The sequence below is a fragment of the Sceloporus occidentalis genome, unplaced genomic scaffold, assembly GCF_023333645.1.
Source record: "Sceloporus occidentalis isolate IW3139 unplaced genomic scaffold, rSceOcc1.0.p SCAF_56, whole genome shotgun sequence".
In the NCBI taxonomy this organism is placed as follows: Eukaryota; Metazoa; Chordata; class Lepidosauria; order Squamata; family Phrynosomatidae; genus Sceloporus; species Sceloporus occidentalis.
Window position 1 is genome coordinate 196,014 of NW_028317036.1, and position 18,515 is coordinate 214,528.

Sequence of the window (18,515 nt, forward strand, 5' to 3'; positions counted from 1 at the left end):
CAGGTCCGAGTGAAGTAGAGTGCTGAGATATGATGTCATATTCCAGCATTCCTCTTCTCGCTGACCTGCAGAGACTACTTAAATGAGGGAAAGCGCAACCCCCCTCACCGCCTTGACCCTGAGGGCAGCTTTGATTATGGCTGCAGAAAGCTTGCACAGTTTTGCTTCTCTTATTTCTCTTGTCTCTACATAGTAAAGAATGAGGGCCCTGGCGTATGATGTCATACTTAAGAACTCTAAATCACTATTATAGCTGACTGGTACCAGAGAATAAATATGAGAGAAATCTTGCAGGAGAAGCTCATTGGGACAGGTCAGTTATAATGCACAAGGGAAGGTGGGATATTAAATGTTCCATGACAACTCATATTCAGACTCACAGTTTAGTGAATAAACACCATACATTTCACAAGATACATTTTACTGTCACAGTTTCGCACTTGCCATGTATTAATCTAAAACGACATCCAAGAGTGAGTCTGCATCCTATTGTATGAATATGTTGGCCCACTAAAAGGTATCACAAATTACTTTTGTCTCTACTACCCATGTAACCCCTTTTAGATTGTAAGCTCAGAGGGAGGCTTCACAAACCCATCATTCTTCCCAGGAACTTTGTATAAAAGGTTACATTAGTAGCTCACAAGCAGGGTCCTCGTCTTCTATTGTATCAGTTATACATATGTTAACCCCTATATTTAATTGTACAATGTGTCTTAATAGGACTGTTGCCTAAAACTTTAGAGTGCCCCTAGAAAGGACAATAATGATTTGATTTATATAGCGCCATCATATTCTGCAGCACTGTACAATGGAATGAAATATGTTCGTTCATACAGAAAGAGACGCAATTTTTGTTTGTGCTCAAAAAATTCATTGTCTCATGCAGGGTGGGATGTGCAGTAACGGGTAAGCACTTCAGCATGAAATGAATGCCAACCCGACCGTGTTATCTGCAGTGTGCCCAGACAGCTCTACAGGACGCTCTCCATACACGCCGCTTCTGCCCGCTGTTCTCACCTTTCACCACTAGGTGGCAGCAGTATACATGTAACGCGTCAAGCAGCCATTTAAAGAACACAAGGAGTCAGGATCTCGGTCCCGGGCCGGCTCCAGCCGCCGTGAGACCTCCCAGTAAGCCCAGTACACACTGGGAACAGGACGCATTGGCCATTTTGCAAGAACTGGGACGAGGAAATTCTATGCGGGGTGGAAGGCACTCGTTATCACTTCTCCCCGGCATGCAAACAGAACAAAAGGGGATTTAAGGGGGCCAAATACGTGTGCACTTGCCTCTTATCCCGTTAAACCCCGAAGGCGCCGGATCGGAGTATAATAGGGGATTTACCAGCTTGCACAGGGGTCTGTTCCTTGCCTCGTGTGATGGGAGTGAATATCACGAAGGAATACCTGCCTGCTGTCTGTGTGGCTGCGCGGATGATCTCCAAGGGGAACAGCTTGTAGTTTCACATGGGGCTATCCTGTTATCTGTGAGAGGAGGATCAGGAATAAACTGCACCAGGCGGGGCACAAAGCCAGCCATAGGAAAGCGGATCCGGGGCATTTACCTGCAGCCTCTCGTAACGGGATCACAGGCGGAGGGCATCCCGTGTCATCCCTGTGCATGTCCATTTATCTGACTCACCAATCAACAACCCCCTACTGGGGCTCATAGCCTGCCTACTACCCCCTCACTGGACCCAAACCGGGATGACCTGCACCGCCTGGAGACTTTATTGCCGGTGTCTCTGAAATACATGTACTATATTTGTGTGCATTTCTGGATGGGATCGGCCGGGATCTGCTTCTCTGTCCGACGTCTTGAAGGATAGACAGGAAGTTTGCTGGCTGCTCTTTCATCACCCAGAGGCATCACTCATAGAGTGGGACAAAGAGCCCCATCAGCAGCAGCTGCAGCATCGCAGTGTCCTTCCTCCTGCACACTAGGCGTGGGGACTGGGGAGAGGCTGCTGCCGGGATCCCTTCCACCTGCCCCATACAGCCAGCAAGGGGGGCAATTGTGTGTCATCACAAGCAAGGAGAAGGGGCTCATGCCTGGAGGGATCTGGGGCAAATATCTGGGACTAGTCGGGGCAATTAGCTGCTAGACAAAGCTTGTGTCATCGCCAAATCGTCCAGCCCTCTCTGGGGGTAGCTTTTTACCGGAGCCATCGGGATAACCCAGCCGGCTGAGCAGAAGGGAGACTGAGCACGTAGAAGGACAACAAAAACATCTGAGACTACTCTGTGCCTCCCTGCCCCCACACACCCTCACCCACCCAGCCGGCGATTGGGCACACTGAAATATTAATATCGGCGGTGGGGGGGGAGTCATCACATCGATTATCCCCTGCAGTGTCCCTCCTCCTCATCACCACCCCCCACCCAAAAAACAAGCCCCGCTGCCCCGCTGCTCCGGGACCCCCGTCTCCCGGCTCATTGTGGAGAAGCGGCGAGTGCACAGGTGCAAAGTGCGGCTGGGGGAACCGGGCCGGGCTGTCTGCTGGTCGCCAACATGGAGAGCGATCGGGACATGTATCGCCAGTTCCAGGACTGGTGCCTCAGGACTTACGGGGACTCAGGGAAAACCAAGACGGTGACCCGTAAGAAATACGAGCGGATCGTGCAGCTCCTCAACGGCTCGGAGTCCAGCTCCACGGATAACGCCAAATTTAAATTCTGGGTCAAATCCAAAGGCTTTCAGCTGGGCAACGATTCGGACGAGGTCAGCCCCGGAGACAAGCAAGTGCTGTATGTGCCCGTCAAGAGCACGGTGAGTGCATGGGCTTGATGGGAGTAGGGGTGGGATGGGGGTCCGCGGCACGGGTGCCGTGTCCCCGCCGGCACTGGGTGGCATTGCCTGGCACCGGAGCCCGGGCAGGCTTTGTGCTCTCCGCTGCCCCTTTCTTTGTGTTCGCGGTGCTCACACATTGCCCCGAGTCATTGTGGTCCATTGGCCAGCACAGAGCATACAAAGGGGCAGCTTTAGAGACCCCGGCTCGGGCTGTCACGATCTGTCATGACATAGGCATCGCCTGGCGCACCGTCCTGTCTCTCTACTCACCCTCCCCACCCCCTTTCTTCTTCGTCTTTTTTTTTTCTCCCCAGCCAGCCCATACACTTTGGATTTGTCTCCCCAGACAGACTCGGCACAATCGGACGTGAGTCTCTTCCATTATCCCAGTCCTGATGGCGAGAGCTCCATGTCTGCTCCCCTGGCTGGGTGCCAAGTGTGGCGCTGGCCCTTTTATGTGGGGCTTTCCCGAGGATCATTGTCACCAGCGCAGAGCATCCCAGCGGCAGCCGGCCCCACACACTGAGCATGGCTGTCGGGTCTGCTGCCGGCAGGCGCTGTGTGCTGGGATAATAGGGATGGGAGTGCAAGGTGCTGGGGATGATGGGGATGGGAGTGCAGGTGCTGGGATAAAGAGGAATAATCGGGATGGGATCACTGGGTGTTGGGATAACGGGGATGGGAGTGCTGGCGTAATGAGGATGGGTTGTGTTCTGGGAAAATGGAGATCTAAGTGCTGGGATAATGGGAATAGGAGTAGTGGGTGCTGGGATAATGGGGATGGGAGTACTGGTTGCTGGGATAATGGGGATGGGAGTACTGGTTGCTGGGATAATGGGGATAGGAGTACTGGGTGCTGGTTGATGAGGATGGGCACGCTTTTTGCTGAACTGCGGGTGCTGAATGGTGAGACTTGGAGTGCCACAACCTGCATGATGGGGATCGGCGTGCTGCATTATGAGAGTAGGCGTGCTGTATTAGGTGCTGCTGGGAATAGGCGTGCTGGATGATGAGGATAGATGTGCTGTGAGCTGGGATGATGGGAGCAGCAGTGGAGCTGGATTAGCAAGCAGCCATATGACACAATAAGTCAGAGCACTGCCTGCCTGCCTGCCTGCCTGCCTGCCTGCTGAAGGGATACTGCGCTGCTCTCTCATGGACAGTCCCTGTCAGAGGGTGACAGTATGGGGACACGAGAAGGTTAGCGCAACTGCTGCCATTCACATAATGCTGGACAGGATATTGTATGCTTAGACCTAGATATCAGATTTTATCTGCTCATTTCTAGTCAGTCTCTATACTCCAAAGTACACACAAGTCTATATATTGTGTACTAAATCCAGCTAACCAGTGACTATTTATTAATACTAAAGCTGAAACTTTCCATCACATGCTTCAAAATCATACTTTTCTTTGAAAGCAGACACCTTTGGACAGCGATCACTGTTCTTCTTTCTTTCTTAATTAGCCTGATTGCTGGAAAGCAACATTTTGGTGCTGATTTTCTGGCGCTGTCAGTCACAGTTTAGAAAGAAGAGAATTTAATTGCTCGCGTTCAGAGACACATCCTCTGTGTGATTATATAGATAATACATTAGTAAAGTAAGATCCCACATTTTTAGACTGAAAGGCATATCGATCCATTGATGAATCTATTGCTTTATCTATAACAATTCGCTTTACAAAAAGAGTAGCCAATATGTGGAGTTGACTTCCAGTGGAGGTAGAACTGGCAAACACAGCAAAGAAATTCATGAGAATAAAGCTATCCTAAAGAATACTTAAGTCTTTCCAAAAGGGCAGACTAGATGGGCCAGTTGGTTTTATTTTGCATGGTCGCAATCTATGCATTATGTTTCGTTAATCATTGACAAACAGGACACTGCAAATTCATGGACTATTTCTTGGGTGCTTTCAGTGGTAGGTAATGTGAAAGAGATACATGCCATGATGCTCAACCATGACGGAATTTTCATTTTCCAAACTATAGACGATTATTGTATTTAATAAATGGGACAAAACCCTGGTAAATGCACATTTAATACATTCTATTCTGTATATGTATACATGATGTATATGTCCAGAGTCAGTGTGTGTATTGTGACCTATGCATATGCACTAATGATGTGATCAGGGATATACGCTGATCCCTATTGTCCCCGCGGTCTGATACCTTTGTGAATAAAGTAAGGGATACAGCGTGGTGAAGACTGTGGGCAACTGCTTGACCAAACCTGCATTCATGAGTCTCTGGTGGATTGCGCATGGTACCAGAGCAGATTTTATTCTTGGGTAGCTTAATGTTTTAGTGATATAGAAAATCCAGCGCTTGTTCCGTGGTGGGTTCCATGACAAGCCAGATGAAGGCCAGCTCTAGCGCCTTGGCAGAACTTTCTCCGTCTTGGTGCATATTAGTATCCATCATAGCATACACGATTGAGCCGCGTTTCGAGGCTTGCACTTGTTTAGCATATGAAGTATGATTACCACGCGGTGACATTGAAGAAATATATGTAAGCTATCAGGTGCTCTCCGTGGAATGAATGGCACATAACTGTGGCAGAATATGCCATAAAGCAGCAGGGACCGTTCCAGAACTTTTGGCAGGTAAATTATACGTAAAGGACGATGACCCATTGATGCTAGTGCCAAGATACAGAAATATATTGAATGTGGAACATTTATAGAATTCTCAATTGGGCCAGTTACTTGCTGGACCACATTTTACTTATTTATGCTACATGGGCATTTAACCCTTAAAATATCAGCCTGGTGGTTACCATTTCCACCTATACCACTACACTAATTAATGGCAGAAACTGCTTTGTTCAATTCTACATGTATGCGTCTAAGGGGTACAGATATTACACAGTGCTGCATAGGTAAAATCTGATGGTAAAATCTGTGGATTCCTTTTAATCATTGAGCCTTTGTTTATTGCAGACGTCTTCTTCCTTCTAAGATTTTGCGTCGTTTAGTCTGGTTCGTGTATAATCTCTATAGGTGGTAGTATACCCCATGATCTCCATAATGGCCTTCCCTTAGAACATCACAGGATGACCTTTTGTTGGCACACTTCTCGTTATGAAACATGCTTCTTATTATTTTGTAGTGTTTTATATATTTGTATTTGTATCCATTATATTCCACCTCTTCATTTTTCCACCAAACCGTCTGTCATATCTGGAGTACAACTTTATGTTTTTTTCCCTCTTGGAGTAACTAAGATACATGCCTCCCAAAGACAACAAAGATTGCATATAGCGCCACCTTCTTTAGTATATGTGTGCCGTTTCCTTACTCCATTTAATGTACTTTCCATGTAATGTGCCACTGTGTATATCTGTGCTATAGCAGACATCAAGTGTACTTTTCCTCTTATGGTGGGTATGCCATCCACTGTACCAGCGCTTTACTCTGTGTATACCATCCAGCGTACTTGCTCTTTACTCTGTGTATACCATCGGGTGACCCCAGCCCTCTGTTCTGAGTCTGCCATTCTGTGTACTATGCCATCACTGAGGGTATGTCATACTGTGCCATCCTTTGTTCTATCCCTTTACTCTGAGTATGCCATCCTTTGTACTAGCCCTTTATTGTAGGTATTCCATTCCGCTACTAACTCTTTACTCTAAGTATACCATCAGGTGTAGTAGCTCTTTATTCAGAGTATGCAATCCTGTGCACTAAGCCTTTACTCTGCGCATACCATGCTGTGTATTAACCCTTTACTGTGAGTATATCATCTGGTGTACTAGCTCTTTACTCTAACTCTGCCATCCTGTGTGTTTCTTACTTAGGTCATGTATGGGACACATTATTCTGCTAAATATTTTGCCAGATACATACAAGTGTTGTCTTCATTCACTCTACCATTGGCTATGCCATCCATTCCAACTGCTTGCATAGAATGCCTTATACTCAATGAGCCTTGATACTACTTACATCTTGGATTAGCATTATCTCCTTATATTAAAATTCACACATATTCACTGGATTTGTATTGCATTGGGCTTGTGCACTAATCACTTTTTATGATGTTAAGGATTATTATCATTCACTCTTTGTTATTACAATGTGTTGTTCGTGAACCAATACCTGATAATTTAACTTATTTTCTCAGAGACACATAGAAAGGGTTATGTGTATTTGCATGACGTAGTTATCCATCATACAGGCCAAATAGTATGTTTTACTATGAGTTGTGTGACCAAACTGCAGCAGAGGCAGGTAAGCTAGTCACAGACAAGCCATCTCAGTCCTGTGCAGGTCTAGGCGCCCGAGAGCCGTGTGCAGATGTGGCCAGCTGTTGGCATTGTTAAACCAGCTCTTCCATCTGATGAATACTTCGTTTTCCTTGGACCACTGCTTTACAGCTTTAATATAAAGGGCAGGGGGTCTGTTCTCTGCACACAGTATAGCGGAAACAGGATGCAGAGGCTGCATACCATATCATTTGATTAAGCGGCTGGGAGGTGTGAATCACAGGTTTCTCACAAAGTTATATTTCTGCAACGTAACTTGTGATCAAAGTATTGGATGCCTTAGTTTATGTACACTTATACATTTCATCACGTACTATGGATAAGGGGTCGTTGATTTTTTTTTGATTACCTAGAGTCTCCCCTGGGAGGAGGGCGTAGAATATTTTCCAATATTTGCCAGAGACAGCAGGTTCTGCCCCTCTAGGCTGCCAGGCTCCCTATAATCCCATTACAACTGCCCCTCCACTGAGTGCGACCCCGGTAGCTAGTTCAATAATTTAGTTTCAGGTTCTTTTACATTAATGAAATCTCTGCTGAGCCAACAACCTGCATCCAGTATCCCTGAAATGGCAAAAATCTACTGCTGTGACAGAGCATGTTACTTCATATTTATTTTCCAATTAATTCATGTTGTAGTATAAGCATTTTATTTAAAAAAAGCCATGCAACAAAATTAAGAGAAAAGAAGAGAAAGAACACAGTTCTTCCTGATTTTTGTAACATGCATATGCATTTTTTGTAATCATTATGGAAATATATTATCCATATCAGACTGTAATGACCTTTACAGATTTGTTAACATTTAAATTAAAATAAATGGTGTCTTATATCTCATACCATAGCAGGGTAGATCCATCTGGCCCTCAAGTCATCACTGCACATGTCTCGCAAGTGACATCCCGTGGTGAACCAACTCGTTAAATTATTACCAGACTGGAACACAGTAGTGTGGTGTCCTCCTAAATTCTAAACATTTGGGGGATATTTTAGTGCTCAAAATTCTCATGTAGAGGACATTTTCCTTGAGGACATCTGGCTAAAGAAAGTACACCCCATTTCATGTAACACATAAAGTGGTACAAAACCTTAAACTGAAAGATGTTTTATGCATTAGATAAAGCATTTCACACAATATGAAACAATGGGGATTGTGTGTAAAGAGGAGTTTTGGTGCAATCTGACATAAGTGGTGGAATCAAGACAATATTCATAAATATTGGTCAACTTTTACCGCTTTACACAAGAATTGTTGTAATAAATTTTACCTTCAATGCGTCAAAATGGGGTTGATTCAGTGAATAAAAAAAGCATTGAAAGGCCGGCAAACAAAGGGGGAACTAGGCAGCTGCCTAGGGCATTGAGCTGGCAGAAGACCTGACCACCATGTTCTTCCCTGTATTAGCAAGTACATGCCGGAGAGATGGTAGAAACACCAGGACTGGCCAAGCCACAGTTTTCGTTCTTGTAAGCACACTGAAGAAATTGTTATGTATTTCCTTAAGATTTCTTTTGCAATCTCTATATTTGTGCCAAAGATTCTTTAAAAACATACATTAAAGGAACATTTGTTCAACTTTAGGTGAATGTAAGGTAAACATATAGGTTATGGTTAGTTATACAGATAAAAAAAATACAAGCAAACCTCTAACTCATACCTGATGAGAAAATGTATAAAAAATCATATAGTATCCAACCTTTTTTACAATGTTGTGTAAAATTATTTAGTAGTAGAGTTCTAAATTTCTACTACTAAGTACTACTTTCTAAATACGTCTACTAAGTATTTCACTTTACATGTGTTTTAGCAATAGAACAAACTGTTGCCTTGACATGCAATAAATAATATAAATGCAGATTTTAGCTGTTGCTCTAAATGAATGGAAAAAACATTTTAGTACACGATGAAATGGCACGTACCCTCCAGGCCATTTTAATATATATTAAAGAGGTATTGACCTCGTACACAGCGTTTCAGCTAATTGACCCACCATACCTTGACAGTTACCCTTCTTATTCTTATAAGAATATATTTACATGTGGAGGTTATCAGAATGAAAAGATGGGGACACAAAGTTGTTACCTTCTTCCAAAAAATAGAATTGAAATCGGAAAAAAAAATAAAATAGAAATAAATACAAACCACATTTCGTGAGCTGCATCTTGAGACTGCTACAAGTGATCTTTGAAATAATGTTTCCTTAGTGTAGTGGGGCTTAGTGTAGTGGACAGCCTTGTCTTGTCCCTGCATGTGGACACCAAGAATTCCGTTAAAGAGGAAAGCCGTGCATTTAGTTTTCCACTACAGTGAACGGAAAGCTGGTGATGCTCTATGACCGATCGACCGCTTCTCTAAGAGTAAAATAAAAGTAACATTTAAATCTGAGGCATCAATTGGTCCATAGAGCACGTAGCCTAATATGGCTGCTTGCTGCCATGGTAACTTTGCAAAAAAACAGAAAGTAATAGCATGGTGCCAGTCAATGTATAATAAAATAAGCTGGCTAGCATGTAAGAAACATGTTTTTGCCCCGATGAAGGCCTTGTATGGCCGAAACATTGGCAAGATAAATGAATATTTGAATTATCTAATTTTGGAGTGTGTATGGTATTTGTCTATCCTCCTTATGTGATTGCATTGGAAAATTGCAATGATTACCATAACTGTTGCAATGTTTTTGATGTGCAATGTCAAATTATATACATACCCCTGCTAACATGCAGTGATCTTTTTTCTGTAATCTCATAGGTACCCCCCCCCCACTGTAAACCTCATTTTCCTAGAACAAAATAAAGAATACAAAGACATGTAGATTTATATGAAATACATGACTAGCCTTCGTGAACTACAACTTCCTTAATCATCAGGCAGTGATAAAGGTCTAATGTTTTCAGTATGTATTACATGTAGCAGTCACAAGGGAAAAAATGTTTATTGGCACCCGAGCCAAACGACCTGGCAGTTTAGTCTGGGCAGTGAATTAATTACCGTATTGGCTCAATTATAAGACGACCCTGATTATAAGACGACCCCCCAAAATTTGAATATTAGTTTAGGAAAGAAAGAAAAAGCCAGAATATAAAACTACCCTATAGAAAAAAGTTTTATTAGTAAAAATTAATTCACATGTAAACTATTTTTTCATATTAAATCGAAAGTTTGATTGAGAAAAAAGATTTTTTTTGTTTTTATTTCCTTTTATTTGCCAACCTGCCCCCAGTTATGAATATCTGCCCCCCAGAAATGCCTTATACCCCCCTATATGCCACTCTGCCTCCCTGAAATGCCACTCTGCCTCCTTGATATGCCTTATACAACCCTATATGTCCCTCTGCCTCTTTTAACCCCCTATATGCCTACATGCCTCCAGAAAACCATTATCCCCCCCGACTTACCAGTGCATCCCTAGACTTGTCCACCATGCTTCAGACTCCCTGGTGTCTAGTGTGGACAGCCGGTGGAGGTCTGTGTGATGGCACTTCCGCAGGGACTTCTATGATTGAGCACCGGAAGGTCATGTCACGCCGGTGCTCTGTCATAGAAGCCCCAGCAACAGCAAAGGTTGCCTGTACGCATCCCACAAATGTTCACCGGTTGCGGGATGCGCACAGACAACCTCTTCTACTGCCGGCACTTCCACTGGGGATCCTATGGTTGAGCACCGGAAGGTCATGTGACGCCGGCGCTCCGTCATAAAAGCCCCGGGAGAAGTGCTGGCAGCAGCGGAGGTTGTCTGCCTGCATCGTGCAGACATCAACCGGCTGCCAGACAGGAGGATCCAGGTCCCCTGCAGCGCTGTGGGGGATCTGGATCTTAGTCTTGTAGTCAGACCTCTATTTGAGGTCTGAATATAAGATGACCTTGAATATTTGCTCTAAAAAAAAAACTTGTCTAATAATCGAGCAAATACGGTAATTGGTGAAAATGAATCCCTTCCTAACAAATGATTAAAAAGTAAAAAGATGTTTTGAAATATTTGTGAAGCGCTTATAACTTTTCCAACACTTCATACCCCTAAAAAAAACAAACATTTTTTGAAATGGGTAGGAAAATATGCAAACTGGGAAGGACTGGATTGATTTAAGCTGGTATCAGATTTTACGTGGGAATGTGAAACACACATAATAAACTTAACATATGACATAATAATTGAAATGCCATTTTCTACAATGTGGTATAGTACACGCTGTCTGCGTTAGGTCCATGGATTTGTTGCTTTGCCTATACCCTAAGAGGTTTGCTCCTGATGGTTCTGCAATCCACTGCTACTGGTAATTAGAGATCATTACTGTTGTGTTCAAGGGAAAGAGAGTGGGGGAAGAGGACAGGCTGGGGCTAATTAACTACTTGATTCTAATGAAAGAGAGAGACTGATAGCAATGAGAGGGGGGCAACGGCACAAGAGAGGATAGACAATAAAATCCTTACCGAAGGCCAGAAATGTTTCAAGTTTTCCAACACAGGGCTTGGTGCAGAGCCCTCAGCGCATACACGGTGTGGGCTACTAGGAAGACATGATGTCTCCATCAGTAGCTCCGTACCATCTCGCCACTTTCAGGGTAACACCAAGGTGCTGCTTTAATAACAATGAACAAGTTACATAGTGAAATGTTGTTGTTTTGTTTATAAACCATTCTTCCTTTATGTAACATAAACCACTATTCATCAGCAGTCAATTAAATTTTCAAGTTGGATGTTTTATTCAGTTACTTCAGAAGCTTAAAATCAATTGTGTTAGCTCCAAATAGATGAATTTAAAAAGAAAATCACTCTTGAATGCATCCATATCAAAATGTTGAATTATGTATTGATTTTTAGAGAATCCCAGGAGTGTCGGCCTCCAAATTAGTTACTGATTTATCTACAGGTGTAGCTCCAGAAATGTTGTTTCCATAGAAATTGCGTCCTTTTTGCCCAACTGTATTGATCGGATTACACAGCAGATTTTAATTCACAGGTTTATGAACAATAGAAAATGTAATTTTGCATTCGAACAAACTTGAATTTTACCAACTTTAGTGTATTTTGGTTGGTTTCCAAATATACCAATTTTAGTATTCACATTAAGACCCATAAATTAGATATTTAATTAAATATCTTTTACAGTATAGACGTGGTTTAAACATAAAAAAAACAATTACATATATGGGAAAAGGATATGGATTTCTGAATTATTAATTGTTAAAATATATTCTGATACTACACAGGTATCCATGACTTGCCATATATTGTGAGAATACACTCATCACAGTCATTATTAATAAATTGAGAATTTTTGTAATTCTTGAAAGAAGTTGCGCTGTTAAACTCAACTTCTTCTGCCTTCCAGCCTGAACTATATAACTCTTCCTGATTTTAGAGTCAATTCCATAGGTTTTTTTTTTTATTTTTAAATATTGCATTGTTTCCTTTATATTTTTGGATTCACTGTGTAAATCATAACCCCAAATCCAAACCCAACAAATAAGATTTCTAAGCCATTTTGTAAATCTTAACACAAAATAATAATAACATTAACATAAAACACATACAAGTATGCAGATTATTTCTGTAAAAGAGAACATTTTTCAGACCAATTTATGGGAGTGAATTACACAATATGGTTATAGTTATAGGTGTATTTCACAGGTAGAATAATTAGTATTTGTATAACTAAAGGAGATATATATATATATATATATATATATAGAAACATAAAGACCACATGAAACTAACCCCCTGATTGGACCATTCTTTGAGTTTACTACGTGTCAAACTTTGCATTTTTTATTTAAAACTCAGATATAACTTGTGAAACTTTTCTTAAGCATTTACATGTTTACACAGTTACTTTGTTTTCTAAGTAAAGATCATTATGTGAGATTCGAAACAGAAATTTCTTATATGGGAACAGATTAAACATGATGTATTGTTAAATGTAATAAATGTGTATATATATATATATGTGGAGTGACTTATTTCTGTAAATGTAAGAGCCCGAGAAGGTACATTACAAGAACCAACTCAAAAACTGTATTTCTAAAAGCATAATTTTGTGAGCATAATGAACAGAGGCTATGGATCTGTAAGTGGTTGGTACAGGGAGAGCTGCAGGATTTAAGTTTGTTGCAGGCTAAAGCGTACTGAGAGCAAGTTTTATGCACTCTGCTAGTGTGATAAAGAAACAGACACTGAACTATTGTAACAAGCATGAATCAAACTGGACACTGACAGCCCAGAGAACAAAGCCTGTGTGTATCAAACCACTATCAATATATACTCCGTATGCTACAACACAAGGGTAGTCAATGATGTGTATCGTGTATATGCACCACACAATTATTGTGGTGATATTCACAATTCAAAACAAATATCTACAACATTTTAATTTATGAAACATGTCTATGCTGTGTATATATTAGCCTGAGTATACACAGGGAGGAGGAAGGTATGAATTCATGGCTCTCATTACATCCCACCGTGGATTCATCCATCTTGTTTAATATGTAGTTGGTTGCCCCTTTGAAGCTATAACAGCTTCCACTCTTCTAGGAAGGCTTTCTAAGGGAATTTTTGCCCATTTATCCAGTGGAGCATTTGTGAGGTCAGGGACTGATGTTGGATGAGAAGGTCTGGATCGCAGATCCATTCCAGTTTTATCCAAAAGGTGTTCAATGGGGTTGAGGTTTGGGCTCTGTGCGGGCCAGTCAAGTTCTTGCACACCATGTCTTTATGAACACATGCAACCATGTCTTTATGGACCTTGCTTTATGTGCTGGGGCACAGTCATGCAAGGCCGGTGGAGGACAATGCCAGTGTGGCACCCTTAATGAGTAGCACCCAAGGCAGACTGCCCCCCCCACGCCAACTACGCCACTAACCTAGAGTAGGCATCAATGTAGAACCCATAAGTGCATGCACGTGGCAGGGTTCCTGTTAGAGAGTTGGGGGCAATGTGGGAGAGTTTTATCTTCATGGCATCACACAGTTGTTAATGATTTTGCAAGGTATGATGTAACATGTATTCTCATATTTTACATATGGCATGGCAGATGTTGTATACTAATATTTCCCCCAATCTCTCCAAACGTACTAACAGATAGTTTTAGAATGATTTAGTACTTAGTGATACCTGAGCCAATACGCTCTGTAATCTTAGTAAACATCGTCTTAACCTCAGAATAAATACGATATGGATACCATTCATTAAAAACATTGTATGCAGAAGCACCGTAATTTTCCCTGTATCTCTTTACATATCAGTAATATGGTTTTCTGCTAGAGATGATGTGTGCTTGTTTTGTGCCTACCTAAGTTTATTGATGTTCTTACGGTTGCCCTTAACAGAGGGGCTATGGGAAGCTCTGCCCTAGGACATTTCATTCCGCCAAACATCTCCAACCATCAGGCCTGGACACGCCATTGGACAAACTGGGCGAATGCCTTGTGGCCCATTGCCGGATTCCACCTTCCACATACATTTATTGCAGCTAGTGCTGCAGATCCTGTCTGGTTGGTTTCCTACTGAATATACAGGGCTGCACGCTATAAAAGTGTAAGACGGCGGCCACTAGCCTTAAGGTACCAGGGCCAATTTTAATCCCCAGTCTGATCCTGTCCTCCATTGTCAGATGACATTAAAACACTATGCAAACTGCACCATAAGAGAAGCCGTGTAGCACATTGACAGACATAAAACATTTGCATTATTAAGACAAATAGCATTCGCAAACGCACAGGGATCACCATGGTTTCCCTTAATATTCCACAAAGGAACCTTTTTCTGCTGCAGACGACAAAATATTAAGATCTCCTACTCTCAGCCAGAGACAAAACTAAGTCAGACACTGCAGGCATCTGGAATGGGATCGGGCACTCAAAATATATTTACACTCAAGTCCTTGTATTGTAACTTTGTTAATGTATTATGTACCATGTAACATTTGCATTGGCTGTTACTAAACACATAGTAACTCTGGGGTGTTCAGTAATGGTAAATAAGTGACAGACATGTCTTCACCGAGCACTAAGTAATTACTGTACTCAAATAATTGGAATTAACAACCCATTCGTTGTAAAATGAACGAAAGAGTGAGTCTATTGGAAGTGGGATTATGAGAACTGTTGTCCAGCAATACCCAGAGATCTTCAGTTTATCCAATGCTAACTTGAAATAACTGCAAACAGATATTTCTGAACTTTTACCGTGCTGCTGTTTTATATACACTGTAAAATGTAATCTAGACTTTGCTGATGATCTGTATTTGTCTGGCAGGCCACTTTCTGCCCACAGCAAGACCACTGGAGAAACAATACATCACTTCAAGCGACTCGCACATAGCGCTTGCTCCAAGCTACTCTATTCACGTCCCTGTACCCAACCCCACCAGGTCAAGCACAGAAAACTGTCCCTCCAGACAATTTAAACCAATTTAACACAGCAACCCAAGCCATGTTTATGATCTGTTAGGGACATAGAAATTGCTAGTAATACATCTGGATCATTCCCAGTAGCCTATTAATTATTTATTTGTATAGTGACATCACATTCTGCAAGATTGTCCAGTTCTGTAATAATTTTTTTTAGCTTTCAGTCCCATTCATATCCAAAAACATGCGGTTTGAACTCTTATTTGTACCGGCATATGACATTTATATAATTTCAAATTCAAATTTTGTGCCCAAAGAAGGAACCCATGTGTTGTTTCGTGTATATGAGATTTGATTATTTGAGAAATTCACCTGTGGTTCTTGCGTGCAATAACAGTATAACCCTTTAACTGACCGGTAAATGCACAGCACACTCCACCAGACAAACTTATGGCATAAACAGAGTAAGAATTCCTTAGTGAGATTGAGGAAATGAAGCAAACATATGAAGAATTCTTTATTGACCATCTTTCTAAATCACTGTCTTTCCATCGACTGTCTAACCGCTGATCAGATCAGCTTTGGTGTGATAGTTATTCAGAGCCCCCCTCCTCCTACCTAGCGCTATACTCTGAAGGCCATAACCTGACATCAGTCATGCACCATACCACTAGAACTGAATGAGAACAGGCTCCTCCAGAGAAGGCACATCTACACCAGGAGACAAAGCACAAGCAGGGTCCCTTCATAACTATGTTACACAGATGCAGGGGTTTCATTTATGCCATGTGACATACGCTTACGGGCCTCAGGCACTGCAAAAGAACTCTTCATTCTGCTAATTTGCTGGCGCCTTCATTAAAGTCTGAAACTACGTTCGCTGTAGTATATATATGTAACGGACTGTCGATGTGTTCATTAGTTTCTTCACGTTGATTTGAGGTGACCTAGATTTTCTTTAATGTGGCAAAAATTTTAAATGATTTCAAATATTCTTATAGAGGAATTCTTCATCAGATACGGGAATTCTACAAGAAATCACAGCCACGTTATATGTTTTTATTTGTGTAATTTAATATTGAAGAAAAAAAGGCCATGACTGAATCTGGGTTGCGCTGGCACAACCACATTGGAAACACACTGGGAATTGGGATAATTTATAATCCCAACTGTTTTATCAGATCAAAGTGTTATTTTTATTGATGCTGTCTAACAAATGGAAAGTTAATGATGGTTTTAACTAGATTAGAAGGTGAAGGAGATATTGACGTTGAATAAATAGGTCTGAAATATGTGTGTTATTGGCAAGGGGTGTGTTGGGTTGAACTGACACAGTTGAGAAGCACACAATGATTTGGTGCTGTTGCTATGGTAACACATGGTAGACAGCCACAATGCTTTAGACAGGTTATACACAGTCGGATGTGTTGGGTGATCTTATACACCTTTTGGGTGGTTGGTTAGGTCCGTGCCAAAAGTTAAAGGAGAACATGATATACTTTAAAAATAAACTTTGTTAAATAACATTAATGTTTTAGAGCATCAGAAGATGGTTAGCCCACCAACTCTCATTTTACCCTAGATATTCAGTACACATGGAGAAACTCATATGTTTAAAATGATAAACTACAATAACAGATAAAAATCATATTTAAATACCAACCTTGATAACTTTTCTATATGACACCATTTTATTGTTTCACGTATCATTCATTTAATTTGTCTCATTGTCTGTCTCACTACAAAAATGTATTGGGAAAAAATTACCTTAGTAGCAATATATATGCCTACAAATAGGGATGGGCTGGCGCCATTCAGCCTGGGGCCAATTTCAGTTACTTGGCCCAGAACACATCTGGCAGATGCACTAAATATCTAGTTCTGTCCAAAACACATCTACAAAAACGGGATGCATGGAAAACCCATAAAAAGAAAATAGAAAGGTTGTTAATGCTGCTGAACGTTTTGTTACGTTTTTTTTCTAATCTAAAAGGTTTTTTGCGCTTTTGCAGACCTGGCTGAGTCTCTTTAAATCCCTTTGAGGTCGTACCCCACTAGGTTTAAGGGTTAAAAGAAAAACACACATACACAACCGAATCATGATAGGTTTCCTTTAAGCTTTACCTTGACGGGGAAAATAATACATTTGAGACATGTGGGAAGTGGCAGTTAGTATGAATAAGTAAGTCAGGCAGAGGTGGCAATATCGAAGAGACAGAAATGTCAACGCAATGTGGCAGTTTATATGAAGGAGCACGTTAGACTGAAGAGGGAGTACGCATGAAACTGAAATCACACACAAAACGGCCTTTTCTGTATGAGCAGGATGGACAATAGAAGAGCAGCAGGGGAATGGTAATTTGTCCAAAAAACAGGCTGCCGAGTTGAATCAATGGCGGTGATATGTGTCGGTGGGTGTCACTCAGCGAGTAATTGTCAACCTAAATGACTATGTCCCAATGGGAGCTTTCTGATTTATTAATGCAGACAAATGACACGTTATATGCTGTAAATACCATACAAATACCAGGTTAATGACCTTAGTATTACTGAAGTATTTTTTTCGCTAAAGAACAGTTTGGACAACTAGCCAGCATCAAGAGACGGGGAGTTCTTATACTCATGGAGCACAATAACAAGGCATGATTCTAGGGAGCAGTGCGCATTTCTCCATTCATTCCTACATTTTTAGATATATCGTTTGCAGATGGGGGTTTATGAGGGGATTCGGGAAAAGAAGGGCCTAAATCAGAACCACCCCAGCAAACCAGTGATAGCAGCTTTATAGAAATGAATATGTATACACACGTGTGCAGTATATAAGTCTCTGTACTTTGGATCAAATGAGTACTTAATGGTAGAAGTGACATTTTCTTCATCAGTCTTTGCTTCTTATACCATTTTTACAATTTATTCAGGGACAAGGTAACGGACCTAGATATTCTGCCATGTAGGCAAATTAGAATCAGTCCACTAATACAAAACTCCTATGGATTTAAATTCTTTAATCTGCGTTTGAGAAGGAGTATTATTTTGGTGGCTAACCAGATGGAGCTTAAGCAGCAGACGAGCACCAATCTCCGATTAGGAATCCAGAAATCACAAATGG

The 18,515-nt window shown here is 41.6% G+C and overlaps 1 protein-coding gene across 3 annotated transcripts in view; it reads left to right on the plus strand.

The window, feature by feature from the left end:
* The first annotated feature begins 2,515 nt into the window (after nt 1-2,515).
* The window catches only part of LOC149287783 (nucleolar protein 4-like), a 121,501-nt gene continuing 105,501 nt past the window's right edge, over nt 2,516-18,515 (plus strand). For all 3 annotated transcript variants that reach the window (XM_089492390.1, XM_089492392.1, XM_089492393.1), the window contains exon 1: nt 2,516-2,773. In XM_089492390.1, the coding sequence (XP_089348516.1) occupies nt 2,516-2,773 (258 nt within the window). The remainder of the gene's footprint in view (nt 2,774-18,515) is intronic.